Genomic DNA, 18,603 nt, shown 5'->3' on the forward strand with positions numbered 1-18,603 from the left:
GCGGCTAGAGGGGGCCGGGGGCCGGGGGGGTGCAGGCGATGCTGTTTGTGGGAGGAGGCCGAGGCGCAGGCCGCGGTCACTGGCGGGGTGGGCTGCGGGCCGTGGTCATCTGCTGAGCGTCGGTGGCGGCAGGTGACAGGTGACTGGTGTCTGGTCGAGGACAGGAGTTGTGATGTTCGCTCTGCTGCAGCCCAGATTCTCTCCGGCTAGCGCCCGGCACGGGGACGGTGGCGGTGGTTTTGTCAAACGCAGGAACCAGTTTCTTCGGGTAGGTAGGAAAGACCAATAGTCCCTCCCAGCCCCGGACTACTGAAAACCCAGGTGGGGAGGGCCCAGTGTGCACACCGCCCCGCCCCTGCCCGCCCCTGCCCTCCCCTGCCCTCCCCTGCCCGCCCCTGCCCACCCCTGCCCGCCCCTACCCTCCCCTGCCCTCCCCTGCCCGCCCCTCTCCTGCTCTCCCTTATCCCCTCTCCTCTCCCATCCTTTCCTCCCCTTTCCTCTGCACTCCGCCCTCCTCCCCTCCCCCCTCCCCCCCCCCCCAGCGCAGGCCCCTTGCTCGGCCTTCTCTCTGCTGTTCTCTTTGGCACCTGGCAGAGCAGCTGGGTTTCTTCTGAAAATCCATTTTTAACAGGAATCATTCATCACCTGCTGGGGGACTGTCAGGGCACTCGGAGAGCCCGAGGAGCAGTGTGGGCGGGTGGCAGCCCGTGTGGGACGGGAGCACGGTCCCGGGAGCACGGTCACGGGAGCACGGTCACGGGCTTGCTCGTGCCCAGGGCCCTGGGAATTCTCAGTCCGAATCTCTCTAGAGTGGACGGAGAGGACAAGGGGGCAGCCATGCTTGGCTGATCAGAGACACGAGCACTTCCGGGGGAAGCGATATTCCAAGAGGGATTGCGGCACTTAAACTTTTTAAATTTTTTTTTTTTTTGTATTTCAAAAAATCGTCACTGGTTGTTGACTGTATTAATCATTTGGGGCAAGTTTTCACTTTAAGGAAAATTGTCTTAATAAAAACCATCACTCAAGTGATCTCATTTGGAAATGGAAGCCGCAAGTTTCGAGAGAGGCTTTAGGACATTCTTCTTTTCTTTTTTCTGGCTTTAGGAGAAAGGGTGGCAGTACCCGAGGCTTCTGTCCCTGGGGGCAGGGAGGGGTGAGCTCTTGGCAACGGGTTCAAGATGATCCTCTAATGAGAAAGCAGCGTGTGGCTGCGTCTCTGGGCCTGGCTGTGTGTATGTGCATGGCTGGGAGTGCACATCCGTACCCAAGTGTGTATCTGTGTGTCTCTGGCAGACTGTGTGTATACACAATGTGTATATGTGTGTCTGACTCTGTATGTGTCTGAGTGTGTATATCTGTGTGTCCGAGTGTGTATATATGTGTATCTGTGTGTCTGAATGTGTGTGTCTAAGAGTGTGTGTCTGTGTGTCTGAGTGTGTATATCTGTGTGTCTGTGTGTCAGTGTGTCTGTTTATATCTATGTATCTGTGTGTCTGTGTTAGATACTGTGTAAATGTCCATGTATGTCTATTTGTGTCTCTCTGTGACCTGTATGCATGTCCTTGCATGTGTGCACATGTGTGTGTGTGTGTGTGTGTGTGTGTGTGTGTGTGAGATCTCTGCTTCCAGATATTTCACAAATGTTTTTCGACTTTCGAGTCTGTCCCGGGAGCCCACTGCTCGTGTCCCATGCTCCTTGTGGTGTCCCGGGGACAGTGAGAGCTGTGTCACACCCCTCCCCCCCCGGGTGCCGAGGCCTGGTCCTTGCTGTGGGCGTGTGTCCGGCACCAGCTGTGGCGACACCTCGGCCCACTTGCTCCCCTGCGTCCTCTCCCCGGCCGTCCAGCTGCCCCAGGCCTCGTCCTGCCACTGCCCGTGTGTCCAGCACAGAACAACCTTCCCTGCCCTGGTGACGCCTCGAGGGCTGGTCTGGGCCGAGTCCGGGCGGGACGCAGGCCAGCCGCCTCGGGCAGGTGGAGCAGAGGAGAGTCTCACTGGCGGCCTCTGGGCCTCGCTGTCCACCCCACCCCCCCGCCGCCCTCCCTGCCGCCCCCGTCCAGGGAGAGGACAGTGCTGGCCAGGGCGGCCCTCGGGGCCATCCCGCTCCCACTGTTCCCTGCTGCCAGGGCTGGACGGGGCCCGGGGCACGTTGACGTGTGTCTTCCTTGCCCTGAGCGTCTCCGGGGCCCCTGGTGCTGCCCCACCCCCGTGGGCGCGTCGGGCGGAGAGTCGTGCCGTCCGAGCAGGGGGACGGTGATGAGAGGCAGGTCAGCACTGCGGCCCCGTCCCCTCCGCACTGTCCCCTCCGCACTGTCCCCGCTGAGAAGCGCCCTGTGTGCCCATTTCACGGTGATGTGATGTGCAGGGAACTGTCGAGACAGGAAGCAGAGGCCGGAGCTCTCAGAGCGGGTGCGAGGGGCCGGGGAGCCTGGGGCATCCGTGGGCGCTGAGATGAGGCGGGGCTGCTCTGGTGGGCTCTGATGGAAATGGGGCCCCTTCCGGGGGGGGCTTGGGGAGCTGGGTGGGGGCTGGCTGCTGGGAACGGCCTTGCTGACCTGAGGGGACCCCGGGCGCTGAGCAGGTGGGCCGGGTGGAACACGGGAGACAGTGCTCAGGGAGGGAGGGAGACAGTGCTCCAGAAGGGAGCAGGGGGGGGCTTCGTCCCGAGACAGTCCGGCCCGGGCTAGGAGCAGTGCTGAGCTCTGTCCGTCCCCGAGGGGCCCCAGGCCCGCCGCCCGCCCTCGCCTATCAGCCTGGCTGGGCTCGAGCTTTGGATCCTGTCGCCTGGATTCCGAGTGGCGTCTTCTCGGCAGGAGTATAAGCTGACAGGCAGTTGTACCTGGTCTGCTTTGCACGTCGCCCTTCTGTCGAGTCAGGTTGCTTTTCTCCGTAAATACGTGCGGTTCTCACGCGAGCCAGGGGGTTCGGGGTGGCTGCTTATGGCGTCACTCCTCCTGGCTGCCGGGGCTGATGGCGGGACGAGGACCCAGATTCCTGGGGCTGACCCACCTCTGCCCAGCCCGCCCCCGGCCGGGCCACTTGAGCCAGCGATGGTCCTCTTAGAGCCACGGGACAGGACGGGCGTGTGTGGAGGAGCACTGGGCGGTGGGTCCTCACCCAGAGGCAGGGTGGGGAGCTGAGTCCGAGGGAGGGTGGGCCGCTCGCTCGCTGCCCCTCGGCCCGGACCGACACGGGCGCCAGGCTGAGCGCAATTCTCGTTCTGTTTTTAGTCGAAACAAAGGTACTTTCTGGAAGCAACGAGAAAGAGCCGGCAAACGCTCAGGATGTGCCGCCTGCCGCCCCCGCGGCCCAGGCCCGGGAGACGGGGGGGCGTCTCCCCGGGGGCTCTGGAGCGCCAAGCAACAGGGGTCAGGCCCGCTGCCCCCCGGGGCCTGCCGGGAGCCAGGGCCACGGCCTCACGCGGCCCAGAGCCCCTTCACCCGGCCGCCTTTGCCCTTCGCGAGGGGCGTGCCCGGCCCCCCTGGAAGACCCCGGTGTTGAGGTAGAAAGAGCGCCCCCCGGAGGTAAGGAGCAAGGGGGCAGGGCAGGGCCAGCCCACAGACCCGGCCACCCAGCCGTCGAGTCCCTCCAGCCATTGGGGGAGACCCCGGGGCGGGGGGCAGCAGAGCTTCCTGTGAGTGGGGTGTGGGCAGCCCCGTGTGTGCAGCCCCCCACTGGGTGGCGAGGGAAGGTTCTAGACAGTGCGGGGCTCTTTCTGGGCCTGACCATTGTCCTCTGGCGCCTTCAGGGGCCCTGCTGAGTGGGCAGCCCCCGAGTGTGCTCAGCTCTTAGCCCCCCGAGGGTCTGGACAGTCCAGAGCCTACAAGCCGGAGCCCAGTCCTAGCATCTCGGGCCGAGCACTGGGCAGAGAGCCTGACCTGGCCCCACAGAGACCGGAGCAGGCGTGGGCAGAGGGCGAGAGAGAGAAGGTCCTTGGGGCTCAGCCGTACTCGGGACGGGGGGACGCTGCTTCCTGACCCCTGAGGAGTTCCCTAGAGGCCAGCAGAGACTGACGGGGCTTGAGGAAAGTCACTTGGAGCCTGAGTTGATCTCTAGGTCGCCCTTGACCCACGCGGGGAAGGTTCCACGGCTCTGCGGCCACCCCGGAGGCGGAGGCGTCTGTTAAGGCCCCAGGTGTCAGGCACGCAGCTCGGGCCCCGGGTCCAGCGCTGAGCCCCGCCCGGCCGGGGTCCCGGTGCTGCGGCAGGTCTGCATGGTGCCGGCTTCCACCGGGACGGGCCTCTGGGCAGCGCCCGGGGCTGGCGAGGGGCCGCGAGCAGAGGGAGATGCGGCGCGTTGACGGGAAACGGAAACCCCAGCGAGTAGCTGGGGCGGCTTCTGGGGGAGCACTGTCAGTGGGAGCACTGGCAGGGTGGGGTGGGGCCCTGGGGTTGCTGGAGCTGATGGGGCGTGGTGGGGGCGGGAAGGAGGCTCGTGGCGGCCCTGCGTGGCCGAGGCAGGAGAGGGTGAGGGGGACAGTGTGGCGACACCGGCCCGCCCTGAGCAGGCCGGGGAGCCCCGGATCCCTGCCCCGGTGGGAACAGGCAGCAGGTGTCTGGGGTCCCTGCCCGTGGGAGAGAGGACGGGAGAGCACCAGCAGGGAGAGTCCAGGGAGACGGGTTGGGGACAGGGTCGCGGAGGTGGCAGGAAGTGAGCAGGGGGTCGGGTGGGCGTAGGTGAGCAGGGGCCTAGGGACCCCCTTTCTCGGCGGCGGGAGGGGGTGGCGAGAGCATCAGGCCAGCTCCTCCCCACCCTCCCCACGGGCTGAGGCGCGGCCGAGAGACAGAGACCGTGAGAGATCTCTGTCTCCATCCCCATCTCCCCCGGGGGGAGGGGGCAGGATAAGGGCCCGGCCTGTCCCCTGCAAACGCAAGACAGTCCCGAGCCCTGGCCCTGCCCCGCCCGGCCGGGTCCTGTCTGTGTCCACTCCGAGCAGCCCAGGGATGCAGGGACAGTCCACCCCGGGGCGGGGGCGCAGAGGCATTTCCCCGCCGATGAGCAGCACTGGACCTCGTCGGCTGGGCACGGCCTCGGCCGCGGTGGAGCCGGCCACAGAGGCGGGTGGGGGCGCCAGCCTGGCGGTCACGGGCGCTTCTGGTTTCAAGCCTGTCCCCTGCGTCCTGGGCGGGGGGCCACCCACCGCGCCCCTAACGCAGCCCCTCCCCCAGGAGACTACACCTGCTGCGACCTGGTGGTGCAGATAAAGGGGTGCGAGAGGAGTCGGGGCGCCCCCAGCCCCGAGCCCACGGCACCGCCCCCGGAGCCAGAGGCGCCCCAGCAGGCCGGAGCCCCCGAGAGCCAGCACAGGGCCCCGGGCGCCCTGACCCTGCAGGTAAGCCCTGACCCCTTGCTGGCCCCAAGGGCATGTGCGGTGTCCGGGGGGGGGGGGGGGCAGGCGCGAGTCCAGAGGGCTCGGGAGCTGCCACGGGAGGGGCCCACGGTGCGGGGGCGGCTGAGGCAGCCGGGGCACGAGGTACCCGGCACCCCGGCACCCCCAGAGTGGCCTGAGCCCCACCCAGTGCAGGGCGGGTGAGTGCCAGGGCTGGGGCTGGCCCCGCGTGGCCCCACTCAGGACGGCCTGGCATGGCTGCCCTGGCAGCACCGGCCCCGGTGCCTCGGCCCCAGGCCCAGGGGGGAACGGGGTATCCTGGGGCCTCAGGCCAGGCTGTGGTGGGGTGACTCGGGGACTCGGGGACAGTCTAGCCCGGGTCCCGAGGGCCGACCCCAGTGGTGAGCCAGGACAGGGGGGTCTCGGGGACTCTCGGGCCCCAGCGGGGTGAGAACCGGCACCACATCAGGCACCTGTACAGGGCAGCGAGGCCACATGGAGCCCAGGCACCGACAGGCGGTGGCCGGGGCTGCGGCACTGAGGGCAGGTGCCGGTGCCGGGAACCGCGATGTCCCACCTGGGAACCCCGACGTCCCAGCCGGGAGTGCCGACACTCCATCAGCACCAACAGAGTTTCCGGCAGCTCTGGCAGCCCCCACCCCCGGGCCCTTGGGGTTACAGTGTCCTTGAGGGTCAGCGTCCTTGAGGGTCAGCGTCCTTGAGGGTCACTGTCCTTGAGGGTCAGTGTCCTTGAGAGTCAGCGTCCTTGAGGGTCACTGTCCTTGAGGGTCAGCATCCTTGAGGGTCAGCGTCCTTGAGGGTCAGTGTCCTTGAGGGTCAGCATCCTTGAGGGTCAGCGTCCTTGAGGGTCACTGTCCTTGAGGGTCACTGTCCTTGAGTGTCACTGTCCTTGAGGGTCACTGTCCTTGAGGGTCAGCATCCTTGAGGGTCAGCGTCCTTGAGGGTCACTGTCCTTGAGGGTCACTGTCCTTGAGGGTCAGCGTCCTTGAGGGTCAGCGTCCTTGAGGGTCACTGTCCTTGAGGGTCACTGTCCTTGAGTGTCACTGTCCTTGAGGGTCACTGTCCTTGAGGGTCAGCATCCTTGAGGGTCAGCGTCCTTGAGGGTCAGCGTCCTTGAGGGTCACTGTCCCTCCCGGGAGCAGGTGCCGAGGCTCGGGGTCACACGCAGGCCCCCCGTGAGGGCACGAGGCAGGAGCACCTCGGGCAGGAGTCTCTCGGGCAGCTTGCCGTCGTGCCCGCAGCCTCGATGCTGGTCCTGGCTGGTGCCTGCAGGGCCCGTGGCCTCACACCCGTGAGAATGTTGATGGGGAAACTGGGGCGCGCTCTGTCCTGGGGGTGGGCGACTACTGACCACGCCCCCCACAACTCTGCCCTGGGGCGGCCACTGACCAGTCGAGTCCCCCCACTCCCCGCTTCCCCCCCCCCGGCCTGTGGCCGCTGACGGGCCCCCTCTCTGCCCCCAGGAGGCGCTGCTCGCCCGGTGCCCGCAGTTCGTCTCCCGCTCGCAGGAGCGGCTGAGGAGGCTGGAGCACAGGGCGCGGCAGAGGAAGGCCCAGCAGGAGACGGCGCAGAAGCCGGCCCCCCGGCCCCTGGCGCAGAGGAAGCCCGTCACCGTGCCCCATCCCCTCAGCGGTGAGCTGCGGCCGGCGGGAAGCTTCATTCAGGCCGGGCGAGGGGCCACGGGAGACCTCTGGGGCCCCGGGGCTCACGCGCGTTCCCCCCCCCACCCCTGCACTGCGCCAGCCCCTGTGAGGAGTCGGGGACGGGCACGGAGTCTGGTGCAGCTGAGCCAGACTTGCTGGTCCAGCCGTGCGGCAGCAGCTTTCTCTGGGGTGGCGACTCCCGCACTCAGGGCGCAGGTGGCTGCCAGCCTGCCTGCGCCGTCTGCCGTCCTGGCCCCAGGGGACGCGCAGGGACCCCAAGCTTTACAGGCACTGTGAGCCGGGTCCCTGGGCCTACGAGCACGGGCTCTGGGCCGGCCCCCTCCAGCTGGCTTCAGGCTCGCTCTGTCCCAGAGCCGCTGCCCACCGAGACCCCCGGGAATAGGCCGAGCGGAGGCGGTGACCAGGCCTCGGGGGTCCCCGGGGCCTCCCAGCCCAGTCGTAGGTAGAATCCAGAGCCAGGAGGCCAAGGCAGGCCTCGCTCTGCTCCCCTCTCCTCTCCCCTCCTCTGAATCTTCCCGAGAACAGGTTCCGGGTCCACAGGTGAGACCACGGGGTGGGTGTGAGTAAAAGCCTTCGGGGAAACACCCCGATTCAGGAAACTGGAGAGAAACATCCCCCCGGGGGTCGCCCCCCAAGCCTGGCGTGTTGCCTGAAACTGAGACCCTTCCTGCGTCCCTTGGCACGAAGAGAGCCTCTCCTCCCCCCACATCGTGGGATGACCCGGGGCCCGGCTCCAGGTGGGGGCAGCTGCCCGCCCCGTTCGGCCAGTGGAGCCGGACAGCAGGGCGGGGGCCGGGGGCTGGGTCCCGGGAGCGTGAAAGGCAGAGCTGTTTCCGCGTGGACGCGTGTTCGTCAGTCACGCACACGGCCAGCGCTGGCCCCAGGGCCGGGCGTCCTCGGAGGGAGACTGACTCTCCTCGGAGGGAGACACGAGCTGGGCTGCTCGTGTCCCGCTCCCACACCTTAGGGGTCCAGGCAGGCGCAGCCTGCTGACCAGCATCCACTGAGTGGACAGCACGCTCTGGGCGTGGACAGCCCCGCCTCCCGTCGGCTCGGGAATCTGGCGTGTGCTCACATGCAGCTGGTGCACGTGCCGTCATGGGTCGGGAACCCTCTGGAGCTGGGTGCAGGGATGCGAGATGGTTGCCAGGGACTGGCCTCGGGGTCCCTGCCCTACGGATGCCATCTTCGGTCAGCTGAACCCCCACCGCCAGTTCCCCCAGTCTCTCTCCTCCCTGCAAAGGTGCTGGGGGCCTCCCGCCCTGCAGCCCAGAGGCACTGCCCTGTCCAGGGGACGTGTCCTCTTGCCCTGGAAACACAGGACCTCCTGCAAAGGGGGTCTCCAAGCTGCATCGGGTCAGAGGGGCAGAGCGGGACAGAGAAGCTGCAGCGCCCAGCAGGGAGGCCCCGTGGGTGCTCGGCCCCGCCAGGCCTCGGACAGCGGGGCGTAGCATGGCTGGGCTTGGGGCATGGGGGAGACAATACAGAAGCTGAGGCCGAGTTGCACCACGTGGCTCCGGGCAGGGTGGACAGTTGAACCACAGCCTTGGAAACTGAGGCAGGCATGGGAGTTCTGCGTCCTCCGACCCAGGAACTTCTCCTTCTGGGCAGAGGTCCACCTGCCAGTGAACAGGGCACTGTGGGGGTCCCTTATCATTGCTGCGGCACCAGGAGTTCAGATATTGACCACTGTCTACCAGGTAGCTTAGCTTCCAGGGCCTGGAGGAAGTGTGTGTGTGTGTGTGTGTGTGTCTGTGTGTCTGTGTGTGTGAGCTGCAGAGCAGAGGTGAGCAGGGCAGCACAATGGTGAGGGTGCAGCACCCCAGGGTACATGATGCAGCACCTGAGGGAGAAGCGGCAGCTACAGGCTAGGATAGGGGCCCCCGGTACAGCAGGTAGTGGTTGCGACAGCACTGCCAGGTATAGGAACAGCATAGCAGGTGAAGGAACAGTGTTAGCAGGTGAAGCAATAGCGTTAGTGGGTATAGGAACAGAGTTAGCAGTATAGGAGCAGTATAGGAACAGCATTAACAGGCAAAGGAATAGCGCTGCAGTGTAGGAACAGCATGAGAAGGTGTAGATACAGTGTCAGCAGGTGTAGATGCAGTGTCAGCAGGTGTAGATACAGTGTCAGCAGGTGTAGATACAGTGTCAGCAGGTGTAGATACAGTGTTAGCAGGTATACAGTGTCAGCAGGTGTAGATGCAGCGTCAGCAGGTGTAGATGCAGCGTCAGCAGGTGTAGATACAGTGTCAGCAGGTGTAGATGCAGCGTTAGCAGGTGTAGATACAGTGTCAGCAGGTATAGATAGTGTCAGCAGGTGTGGATACAGCATCAGCAGGTGTAGATACAGTGTCAGCAGGTGTAGATACAGTGTCAGCAGGTGTAGATACAGTGTCAGCAGGTGTAGATACAGTGTCAGCAGGTGTAGATACAGTGTCAGCAGGTGTAGATACAGTGTCAGCAGGTGTAGATGCAGTGTTAGCAGGTATACAGTGTCAGCCCGTGTAGATACAGTGTCAGCAGGTGTAGATGCAGCGTCAGCAGGTGTAGATGCAGTGTCAGCAGGTGTAGATACAGCGTCAGCAGGTGTAGATGCAGCGTCAGCAGGTGTAGATGCAGCGTCAGCAGGTGTGGATGCAGCGTCAGCAGGTGTGGATACCGCGTCAGCAGGTGTGGATGCAGCGTCAGCAGGTGTGGATGCGGCGTCAGCAGGTGTGGATGTGGCGTCAGCAGGTGTGGATGCGGCGTCAGCAGGTGTGGATGCGGCGTCAGCAGGTGTGGATGCGGCATCAGCAGGTGTGGATACAGCGTCAGCAGGTGTAGGCCCCCTGGGCAGGTGGCCCGTGGACAGCTCCCTCCCGTCCCCTCTTGGCCTCGTTCTCCTTCCCCCAGAGCTCCGAGTGCCTGTCCATCGCCTTCCCCTGAGCCAGGGACCCCACAGCCTCCCGCCCCTTGGCTGCCGCAGCCCAGCCTGTCTCCTGGTTCTGTCCAGGCGCCTTCCTCAGAATGTCCCTTGCTGAGGACGCACCCCCACCCCCACCCCGGGAGCCTTGTCATTCTCTGCACTGCCACGCCCCAGTCGGGGAACGGAATTCTCCAGAAGGCGCTGCAGAATTCTTTCCTCCTGCTGCCCACCCCCACCGGGGACCCGCGTCCAGAGCAAGTATCACAGTGAGTTTGCATTCCCAGAGCGTTGAGCTGAGCAGTGACCCACAGACAGGGGAGTCCCCGGGGTAATAAACGTGCTGTTTCCCGTACCGCTGGCCACGCCATCCTTCCCATGGCCCCATCTGATCTCGTGAGTGCTTTTCCATGGAATATTTGAGTCGGGGCTTGGGGGAGGCTCTCCCAAGAATGCTCCCACGGGCATCTCCAGATGTGCTTATCAGAGCGGAGGAGACTGTCCCTCCGTCCTCGGCCAAGGAAGCTCGCGGCATGTTTGGCTGAACTGCCTGATTCACACACCGGGTGCCTTCACTTGCGGGCCAAGGGGGCGCCGTGCTCTGAGAAATTGGCACGAGGGGCCCAGCGAGGCCTGCGGGGGCCCAGGGGACGGTGCAGTTCCTGATGAGAATAGCCGAGGCAGAGGCGCAGGACTGTGGAGTCCTCCATGGAACGGCGGCTCCATGGGGAGCCCCGTGCCAGGGCGCCACGTCCAAGGGCCCCTCCTCCCTCAGTGGGGTGGTGACAAGCCTGCCTGGCACCCTGGCCGCGGGTCGGAGCCTGTCATCCGGATCACCCTATTCTGTGGCTCCCGAGTGTTGGTGGGACGCGGCTTCACATCCAGGGCCCCGGGGGGTCGTGCTGTGACCCTCATTCCCGGCCTCCGACGAGTCACCTTCACGCACACAAGCGTTTGTGCAGGGCCACATGGGGCTACTCCCGCTCCATGTGTTTGGGGCCCGTGTGGCCTCGGGGACCGGGGCCTGGGCTCGGCGTGCCAGGCTGCGGCGCCTTCCCTGCAGCCGACGGACTCCGCGGGCGGGCTCCCGCCCCCCTGCTCTCGGCCCCAGGATGGTCCCGGGCCTGAGGTGTCCTGGCTTTTCTCACAGCCCCTGGGCGGCAGAGCAGGGGACCTGCTGGGACCCTCGAGGCAGCGGCCTGCGGGCCCGTGGGCGGCTTCCGTGCGGGGCGCATGTTTCCACGGTGTGTGGCGGGGTGGGCCCTGCCTTTCCGGGGCGTCCCCACGTGTGACTCCCGCTTCTCTGGAGCCTGTGCTGTGAATTCCTGCCGAGCTCTGTTCTCCGGAAAGCTGAGCTTCCTGCCTCCCTGCCCCTCAGTGACCGGCGAGGTCAGCAGCGGGCCAGCTGCCCGGCTCTGCCCCACGGGAGCTTGTGCTCGGCCCCTGTCCTTGGCTCCTGGCATGATGCCGCATGCCAGTGGCTACAGCACAGTGACACAGTGTCCATGAGGGGGTGGCAGGGAGCCCGGGGCGCAGCCTTGCGGCCCCACTGGGAGGGGCTGTCTCCCTTAGCCTGGCCCCAGACCACACCGGGCATGCACGGGCTTGAGTCTCCAGCCACAGGCTTCTTGTCCCTTCTCTTACTGGGCCTCAGACCCCGAGCTAGTAACACCCCCCCAGGAGGCACGCCCCCCCTGGGGCCCTGGCCTTACACCCCAAATTTCAGACCCGGATGACCTGGGGTAGGGGCACATTTGTCGCAGATCCCGGGATGGTCGGTCTCCTGGTCCCCAGGGGACCCAGAGCTGAAAACCATCTCGAGGACCAACCCACTTCTCGGGCCTCGTCCCTGCCCCCTGGGAGCTGGGGCTCAGTTCCGAACCCCCAGGACTCGAGTTCCTCCCTGGAAGGGGCGGCTGCCTCCGGGGGCTGCCGGGGCGCGGGGCTCCGGGCGCAGGAGAGCCTCGCCCTAAGGTTCCACAGAGTCTCCTGGCTCTCGAGCTCTCGCTCTTTATTTAAACACTGTGGTCCTCAAAGTCGCTGCTGATCCCTGCGTGTCCCGTCACTGATCCCATCACCAGAGGGGCCTTCCCTCCACCGTGGTCCCATTTCCCCGACACCCCCAAATTCACCCCCTCTGCATAATGGCTTATTGTATACTACTTGTGGCGACTAAATGGTTAACGAAATTGTCAAAAGCACCTCAGCGAAAGAAAATGTGAAAATTGTTCTATGTCACCAGTGACGCTTCGGTCCTTGTCTGCCGATGCCCTGAGCTGCTCGTTGCCCGCTGAGCCTTCCGGGTTCTTGATTTCGCTGAGTTCAGTTGGCTTCTCTGTCACCTTCCCATCTGACTGGGTGGCTCCTACTAGGGTGCAGGTACGATGTAAATGGGGTAAATATGCGACTGCTCAGCATTGTGTGAGATTACGCATGTTGTGCAAATATGTGATCCCAGGAGTTTTAGGATCTGTACCCACAGGCCCCTGGGTGAGTAGACATGGCGGTGCGGGGTGTGGGCATGGCTGCAGGGGCTTCCGGAAGCACACGGGGCCACGGGGAGGCTGCCCGCCCCACTCCGAGAAGACCCCAGAGTTCTCGGCCTGGTGTCCCTGGGTTCTGTGGTTTGGCGTCTCTGCAGAGATGACTTGTGACACAGTGGGTCAGGCCATTGGCAGGTGGCAGCTGGGCGTGAGGCTGCGGGGCTCAGCCACTCCCCCGCGGAGGGACCCCCAGGGCTTCCAGCCAGGAGATCCGTGGACCCATTAGTTCTGGCGGCTTGGCTTGCATCTCTTTGGAGACTTAGTCCTGAGCACCCTGCGAGCACTTTAAGTGGAGCCTGAGCTCGCCGTCACCTTCAGGCCATCTCTGTCCTTGCCTGAGCGGGGCCAAAGGACTCGTGAGGCAGAGCCGCTGGGGGCAGCGGGGGCACAGTGGGCTGAGCCCCCACCCCCGACAGACCCTCGGCCAAGGAACAGAGCAGGCAGGTGGGGGTGGCTGCCTCAGACAGGCCCGAGGGGCACGGGGACTCGCGCCCTGGGGCTCTGCATGTTGGTGGCAGTGACCGTCCGGGAGGGGCGGGTGGGCTCAGCCTGAGTGTCTGGAGACGGGTTCGGGGGTTCTGAGCTTCTGATCCTGACGGCTCCGGTGAAGTTCCCACGAGTGAGCCTGTTGGCCCCAGGCCACAGTGAGTGAACTCAGTGCACAGCCGAGCCCCTGGGGGTCCTTGGATCCCCCTGCCGGCCCCTGGCTGCAGTGTCTGGCGTCACCAGGCACGTGTGGGGGTCTGGCTGGGGCGTGTGGGTGCAGAGGGGCAGAGGAGGAGACCAGGAGAGTGGAGGCGGCCCACATCCCCCCGTCCCCCCGAGTCTGGCGGGACGCAGGAGGGACCCCAGGGGGCAGGTAGGAGAGGGCACCGGTGGGGGAGGGGCTGGCGCATCAGACTCGTGAGGTCACATGTCTATGGCACTGGCACGGCCGGGCACCCGGGGCTGGGCCCCCTGGCTGGGCCCTTCCAGGGACAGCCCTGTGCGTCTCCTGGTGCCGGCTCACTGCTCCCCCCCGGGCACCCTGGGCTTCCCCGCTCCTAAGACCGGAAGCAGCAGGAGCCCGGGGCCCTGCCAGGTACCCTGAGCCTGCAGGTAGAGCCCGCGGGACCTGGATTCTCACCTAGACGGCCTGCTCAGAGCTGAGGGAAGGGCCGGGCGCGTGCCGGGGAGCTGGGCTCTCCCTCCCGTCCTGCCAGCACGGGCCCCGCCCGCTGTCAGCACCGGGCAGCTGTTGTCTGTGTATATGTGCTTGTGGGCATGTAGGCACACGCGCATGCACACATACACATGCACACACACGCGCACATGCACACACAGGCATACACACGTGCACACGCTCACATACACATACGCACGTGTGTGAAAGGTTTGCTGCTGAGCAGTGCTGTGCTGTGGCCTTACCCCCGGCTCGTTCCTCCCCGTCCGCTGTCTAGAAGCATTTTCAACCCCAGGGACCCCCGGGGGCGTCCACACTGGCCTTGGGCTCAGAGGCTGGTTTGCATCGCGTCTGGCTCAGGCGTCTTCCCGCTCCCTTGTCCAGACCTGACAAGGTGCAGACACGCCCTTTCTTTGGGGGTGTCGGAGGGGTCCCCGGAAGTGTTGGGCTGGGGCGGGGCAGGGGGTGGAGGGGGCTTGGGCCCACCCCATGCCGCCTCCAGAGTCCTCTCCCTGCTTGGTCCTGGAACATGGCACACGTCCAAGCCCAGCACGGTGGGGGTCACGTCCAGGGGGAGACCCCCGCGGAGTAGAGGAGTAGAGCATGCGGGGGTCTTGTCTGGAACTCAGAGCCTGCGCCCCTGCGCCCCAACCTGGGGGAGCTAAGCCACGTCTCCACCCGCTCCCGGCCCGGCCCGGCCCGGCCTGGCCCGGCAAGCCTGGAGCCAGGAAGCTCCAAGCTCGGGCCTGGCCTGCGAGGGCCGGCCTGGGCCCCGCGCTCTCGCGCGCTCGCTGGGCCCTGCCTCCCGGCAGCCGGCTGGGGTGCGGGCGTGGGCAGACTCGGGGGCAGCCACGGCTCCACCAGGTGCCCAGGAGTGTGTGGCGCCTTTGCCCGCTGAGTCGCGTCCTCTCTCCTTCCTTCCAGATAACTTATTCAAGCCCAAAGAAAGGTGCATCTCGGAGAAGGAGATGCATCTACGATCTAAAAGGTACCAGCGCCGTGGGCCTCCCCGTGACGCCAGCCTCGGGCCGCCCCGGCAGAGTGGCCTGAGCCGACTGGCAGAGGGCGTGGGGGGAACTGGACACCAGGAACATGTTGGAAAATCCCCAGGAACGGGGCAGGCCCGGGATTCCGAGCCCAGATGGCGAGGCCGTGGGTCCCGGTGGGCGACGGGGCAGGCGGGCAGCGGCCCCCCAGCCCTGGCGGCCGGCAGGAAGGGCTCCACCCGGGGCCTGGTGTCACGGGGAGGCCGCCGGCTCCCAGCTGCCTCCTGACACTCGGGCCAGCTGCCCGCCTTGCCTCTGCCTCGGTGGCCGCGGGAGGCCCGCTAATCCCCCCAGCTGACGCCCACAAAGCCGCCATTCATGCTCCCGTCCCGAGGGAGGGGCGGGGTCCACGCCGACTCCTTGGAGGAGCCTCCGGGGAGCACCGTCTGCGTCTCACCGCTCCCGTTTCCCTGAGAACGCGCTTCTGTGTGGGGGAGACAGACAGACAGACAGACAGACAGACAGACATCCCACCCCCGGCTCAGTGCAGGTCTGCTCTTTAGAAAGTGTTCGGTGCCTGTCCTCCCTCCTTTCCCCCAGCAAGTTCACCCTCTGCTGCTGAGCCGTCCACGGGGGCTTCACTGGCAGCGTGGCTGGGCCCCGGGTGGGCTGGGCCTGCCGTCGGCTTCCTTCTCGCAGACCCCTGGCGCCGGCTTCCCTTTCTGTTCTCTGCTCCTGACAGGGCGTGGAGGGACGTCTTGTCTTTAAAACCCACACAGTGGCGCCAAAGCCAGCATCCCTCCTGGCCACCAGCTGGCCCAGGCCCGCACCGTCCCCAGGGACAGCCCGAGATGGGGCCCGGCCTCTCCCTCCAGGCCTTTCTCCTGGCCGCACAATCATCCCCCTCTGCTTTGAACCGTGACTGGGACGTCACTGTCTTGTCACTGGTCTTCACTTCATTTGTGACCTTCTCAAGCCGGAAGTGGCCTCTGGCTCCCCGCAGCCCTGTGGCAACACACGGGGCAGCCCTGGGTGGGAGGCAAAGTGCTAGGATGAAGCTCTCTGGGGAAAATTCTGAAGCAGAAATTCCACGATCAAGGCCCCGGGGGGGGGGGGTCCATGGGTACTGGGTGCTGGGTACTGGTACTGGGTGCTGGGTACTGGGATGGCTCAGAAGCGGGTGTCCCTGCCACACTCCTGCAGGCCCCGGGTCGGCCTTGTCCTCTCCAGAGCCCTGCGGTGGCGTCTCTGCCCCTTCGCTCTCCTGGACCACAGGACGAGGCCCGGGGTATAGAGGCACTTGTTGGCCCCAGCGTGTGGTGAGGGTTCGAGGGAGACTCCCTGTCCCTGGCCCAGCGTTGGCCCAGTGGGGGCACAGGCCACAGTCTCTGGGCTCGCTGAGGCCAGGGGCCTCTTCCTTTCCCGAGACGGCTGCTCGGCTGAGTGCCCAGAGCCCACCGCCCTCGCTGTCCTGGAGGTGGGCCACTCCGCGTCCACGGGAGCCCCGGGCGCGTTTGTCTTCTGCCCTTCCAGAGGGAGAAAGGACGAAACGTTCTGACCTCAGAGCCGGGCCTGAGAACCAAGCCCCACATGCAGGCCGTGGCGGCCAGCCCTGGAGCCCAGCGGTGGGGGGCCGGGTCCTCAGAGCCAGCTTCAGTCAGGAAGCAGGGAAGGAGGGTCCCTAGTGGCCGGAGCCCCTGGTGTCCGGACGCGGCTGACCGGGAAGGCTGTGGGCCAGGAGCACTGTGGGTGTTGGGTGCTGGTACAGTTTCTGCTCCTGTCACACGCCTGCAGTCCCTTACCTGAGTCACAGAAAGGTCATGAATTGAAGCAAGTTAGTGACCAGGGGGACCAAGCCTCGGGTGTAGACTCCCGCACCCTTTTAACAAGGCGGCCGTCGATTCTTCCAGCAACGGGCGAGGCCCTGGAGGGGTTGGCGTGGGGCGCTCGTCCGGGCCTGGCTCCCCGGGGCCTGGGCGTTTCCTGGTGGCGTGTGTGTGCAGAGACCAACAGGCGCGAGGCCCCGGTGCCCTGGCCATGCCTCCCACGTGTGTTTCAGGATCTATAATAACCTGCCGGAAGTGCGGAAGAAGAAGGAAGAGCAGAAGAAACGGGTCGTCCTGCAGAACAACAGGCTCCGGGCCAACGTCTTCAAAAAGGTAACGGCGCCGGGCGGGCAGGGCCGGGCGGGCAGGGCCGGGCGTCCCCTCGGGCCGCCCAGGGTGACCGGGCCCTTGTCTGTCTCCTGCCCTCCTAGCAACTGCTGGACCAGCTCCTTCAGAGGACGGCCGTCTAGCCGGGGCCCGGCCCTGCCTGGACCCTCGACGCCGGATAAGCCACTACACCTCACTTCCTCCCGCGGCTTCTCTCACTACAGACGGCTCCTTTGTCTAAGGGGAAGCACGGCCTCGAGCAGCGCCAGCCCCACCCCAGCAGGAGAGATAACCCCACGGGGCCTCTCCATGAGGGCCCCCTCTCCTCCCGGTTGCTGTTAACTCATGCCTTTGACCCTGTGCTCTGGAAGGGGGGCGCAAATCCAGGCCGAACTCCCTCCCCGAGACACCAGTCCCCAGCGCCCGCCTCGTCTGCAGACCCCGGTCCAGCACCTGGAGCCCCCAGGGGAGGGAAACTCGTTTCCCGAGATGGCAGCAGCTGGCCGTGGACAGAGTGGGCAGAGCACTTTGGACACGGAGAGGAGACCCGAGGGACCCCAGTGGCGCCCCCTCTGACAGCCCCTTCCTCGTCCCATGTCATTTCCACGGGAGGACCGAGACAGAAGAAGCTGGAAAAGTGGTGACTTCTCCCCGCAGCGCTTTGAGGCCCCAATTTCTACCCCCGAATTGGTTTTATTAAAAGGAGCCGGAGGGTCCCCAGGCTGTCATTTACTTTCCCAAGCGTTTGCAATGTCTGATGTGGATGGTGTGAGTTTGCAGAGTTGAGAACTAGGTCGTGTCAGGAGCTGGGATAAAGGTGTTATTGCAAAGACGGAAACATGTCCCTGTTATCCATCCCGTCCCCTGGACTAGCGTGAGCTTGCGGCCACGGCGGTGGGTGTTTGGAGCAAAGTCCCCCTGAGGCCCAGCAGGGAGTGGCCGGGGCCACTGTCCCCCCGTCCCCACCTGCTTCTCTTCCTGTTCCCCCTCTCTTCCTGTTCCTATCCCTGCCCCTTCTCTCACAGTCCTCCTCCTCCTCCTCCCCTGCTTCTCCTCCTCCTCTTCTTCTTCCCCTCCTCCTCCTCCTCCTCCTCCTCCCCTGCTCCTCCTCCTCCTCTTCCTCCCCTGCTCCTCCTCCTCCTCTTCCTCCCCTGCTCCTCCTCCTCCTCCTCCTCCCCTGCTCCTCCTCCTCCTCCCCTCTCCTCCTCCTCCTCCTCCTCCTCCTCCTCTTCCTCCTCCTCCCGTGCTTCTCCTCTTCCTGCCTTTCTCCTCTTCCCGCCCTGGCTTCTCCTCCTCTTCCTGTTCTTCTTCCTGCCCTTTCTCCCTCACCGTCTGTTTCCTGCCCCCTCCCTCCTCCTCCCCCTCCTCTCCTGCTCCTCCTCCCTCTTCTCCCGCCCCTGCTCCCCTTCTCTCCATGCACCCCCTCTTCCCACTCCCCCCTCAGAACACAGCTGGGGGTCTGCGGCCAGATGCTGGGAAGGGAAGGTGGTCCCGCAGGGAGCTGGCCAGGAGTCGGAGCGGTGGGTCCCACCAGGCTCCTCCCCGGGGCTTGCTCAGGAGCCCGAGTCCCACCTGGCTCCCGGGCCACTTCTCTGTTAGCAACCGCCCGCCCCGCCGCCCTGTGGCTCACAACGACCCCTCTGTCCGTGCCGCGCCTCAGGACCGAGCACCCGGTCAGCCCAGGGGAGGCCCGAGCCCCGGCCACGACGCAGGTACAGAGCCGAGTTGCCGGGGTCCCACCTGGGGGCCGTGCCACAGCCGGGTGTCGGCCACATCAATCAGAGCAGCCCCGTGGCCATGGGGACAGGAAGTCGCACGGCGGCCGACCTGGCGGGGC

At 65.7% G+C, this 18,603-nt stretch overlaps 1 protein-coding gene across 5 annotated transcripts in view; it reads left to right on the forward strand.

The window, feature by feature from the left end:
* C11H10orf90 (chromosome 11 C10orf90 homolog) overlaps window positions 1-17,482 on the forward strand; it is a 155,321-nt gene extending 137,839 nt beyond the window's left edge. For 3 of the 5 annotated variants that reach the window (XM_055119584.1, XM_055119582.1, XM_055119585.1), the window contains 5 exons: window positions 3,234-3,527; window positions 5,172-5,335; window positions 6,817-6,985; window positions 16,673-16,772; window positions 16,871-17,482. In XM_055119584.1, the coding sequence (XP_054975559.1) occupies window positions 3,234-3,527; window positions 5,172-5,335; window positions 6,817-6,985; window positions 16,673-16,772; window positions 16,871-17,108 (965 nt within the window). In that variant the 3' untranslated portion in view covers window positions 17,109-17,482. Of the gene's footprint in view, window positions 1-3,233; window positions 3,528-5,171; window positions 5,336-6,816; window positions 6,986-14,551; window positions 14,616-16,672; window positions 16,773-16,870 lie in introns of all 5 variants that reach the window. The other 2 variants (XM_055119583.1, XM_055119586.1) reach the window with 2 other exon arrangements.
* Window positions 17,483-18,603: the final 1,121 nt, after the last annotated feature.

This window comes from Sorex araneus, chromosome 11 (genome assembly GCF_027595985.1).
Source record: "Sorex araneus isolate mSorAra2 chromosome 11, mSorAra2.pri, whole genome shotgun sequence".
Taxonomy (NCBI): Eukaryota; Metazoa; Chordata; class Mammalia; order Eulipotyphla; family Soricidae; genus Sorex; species Sorex araneus.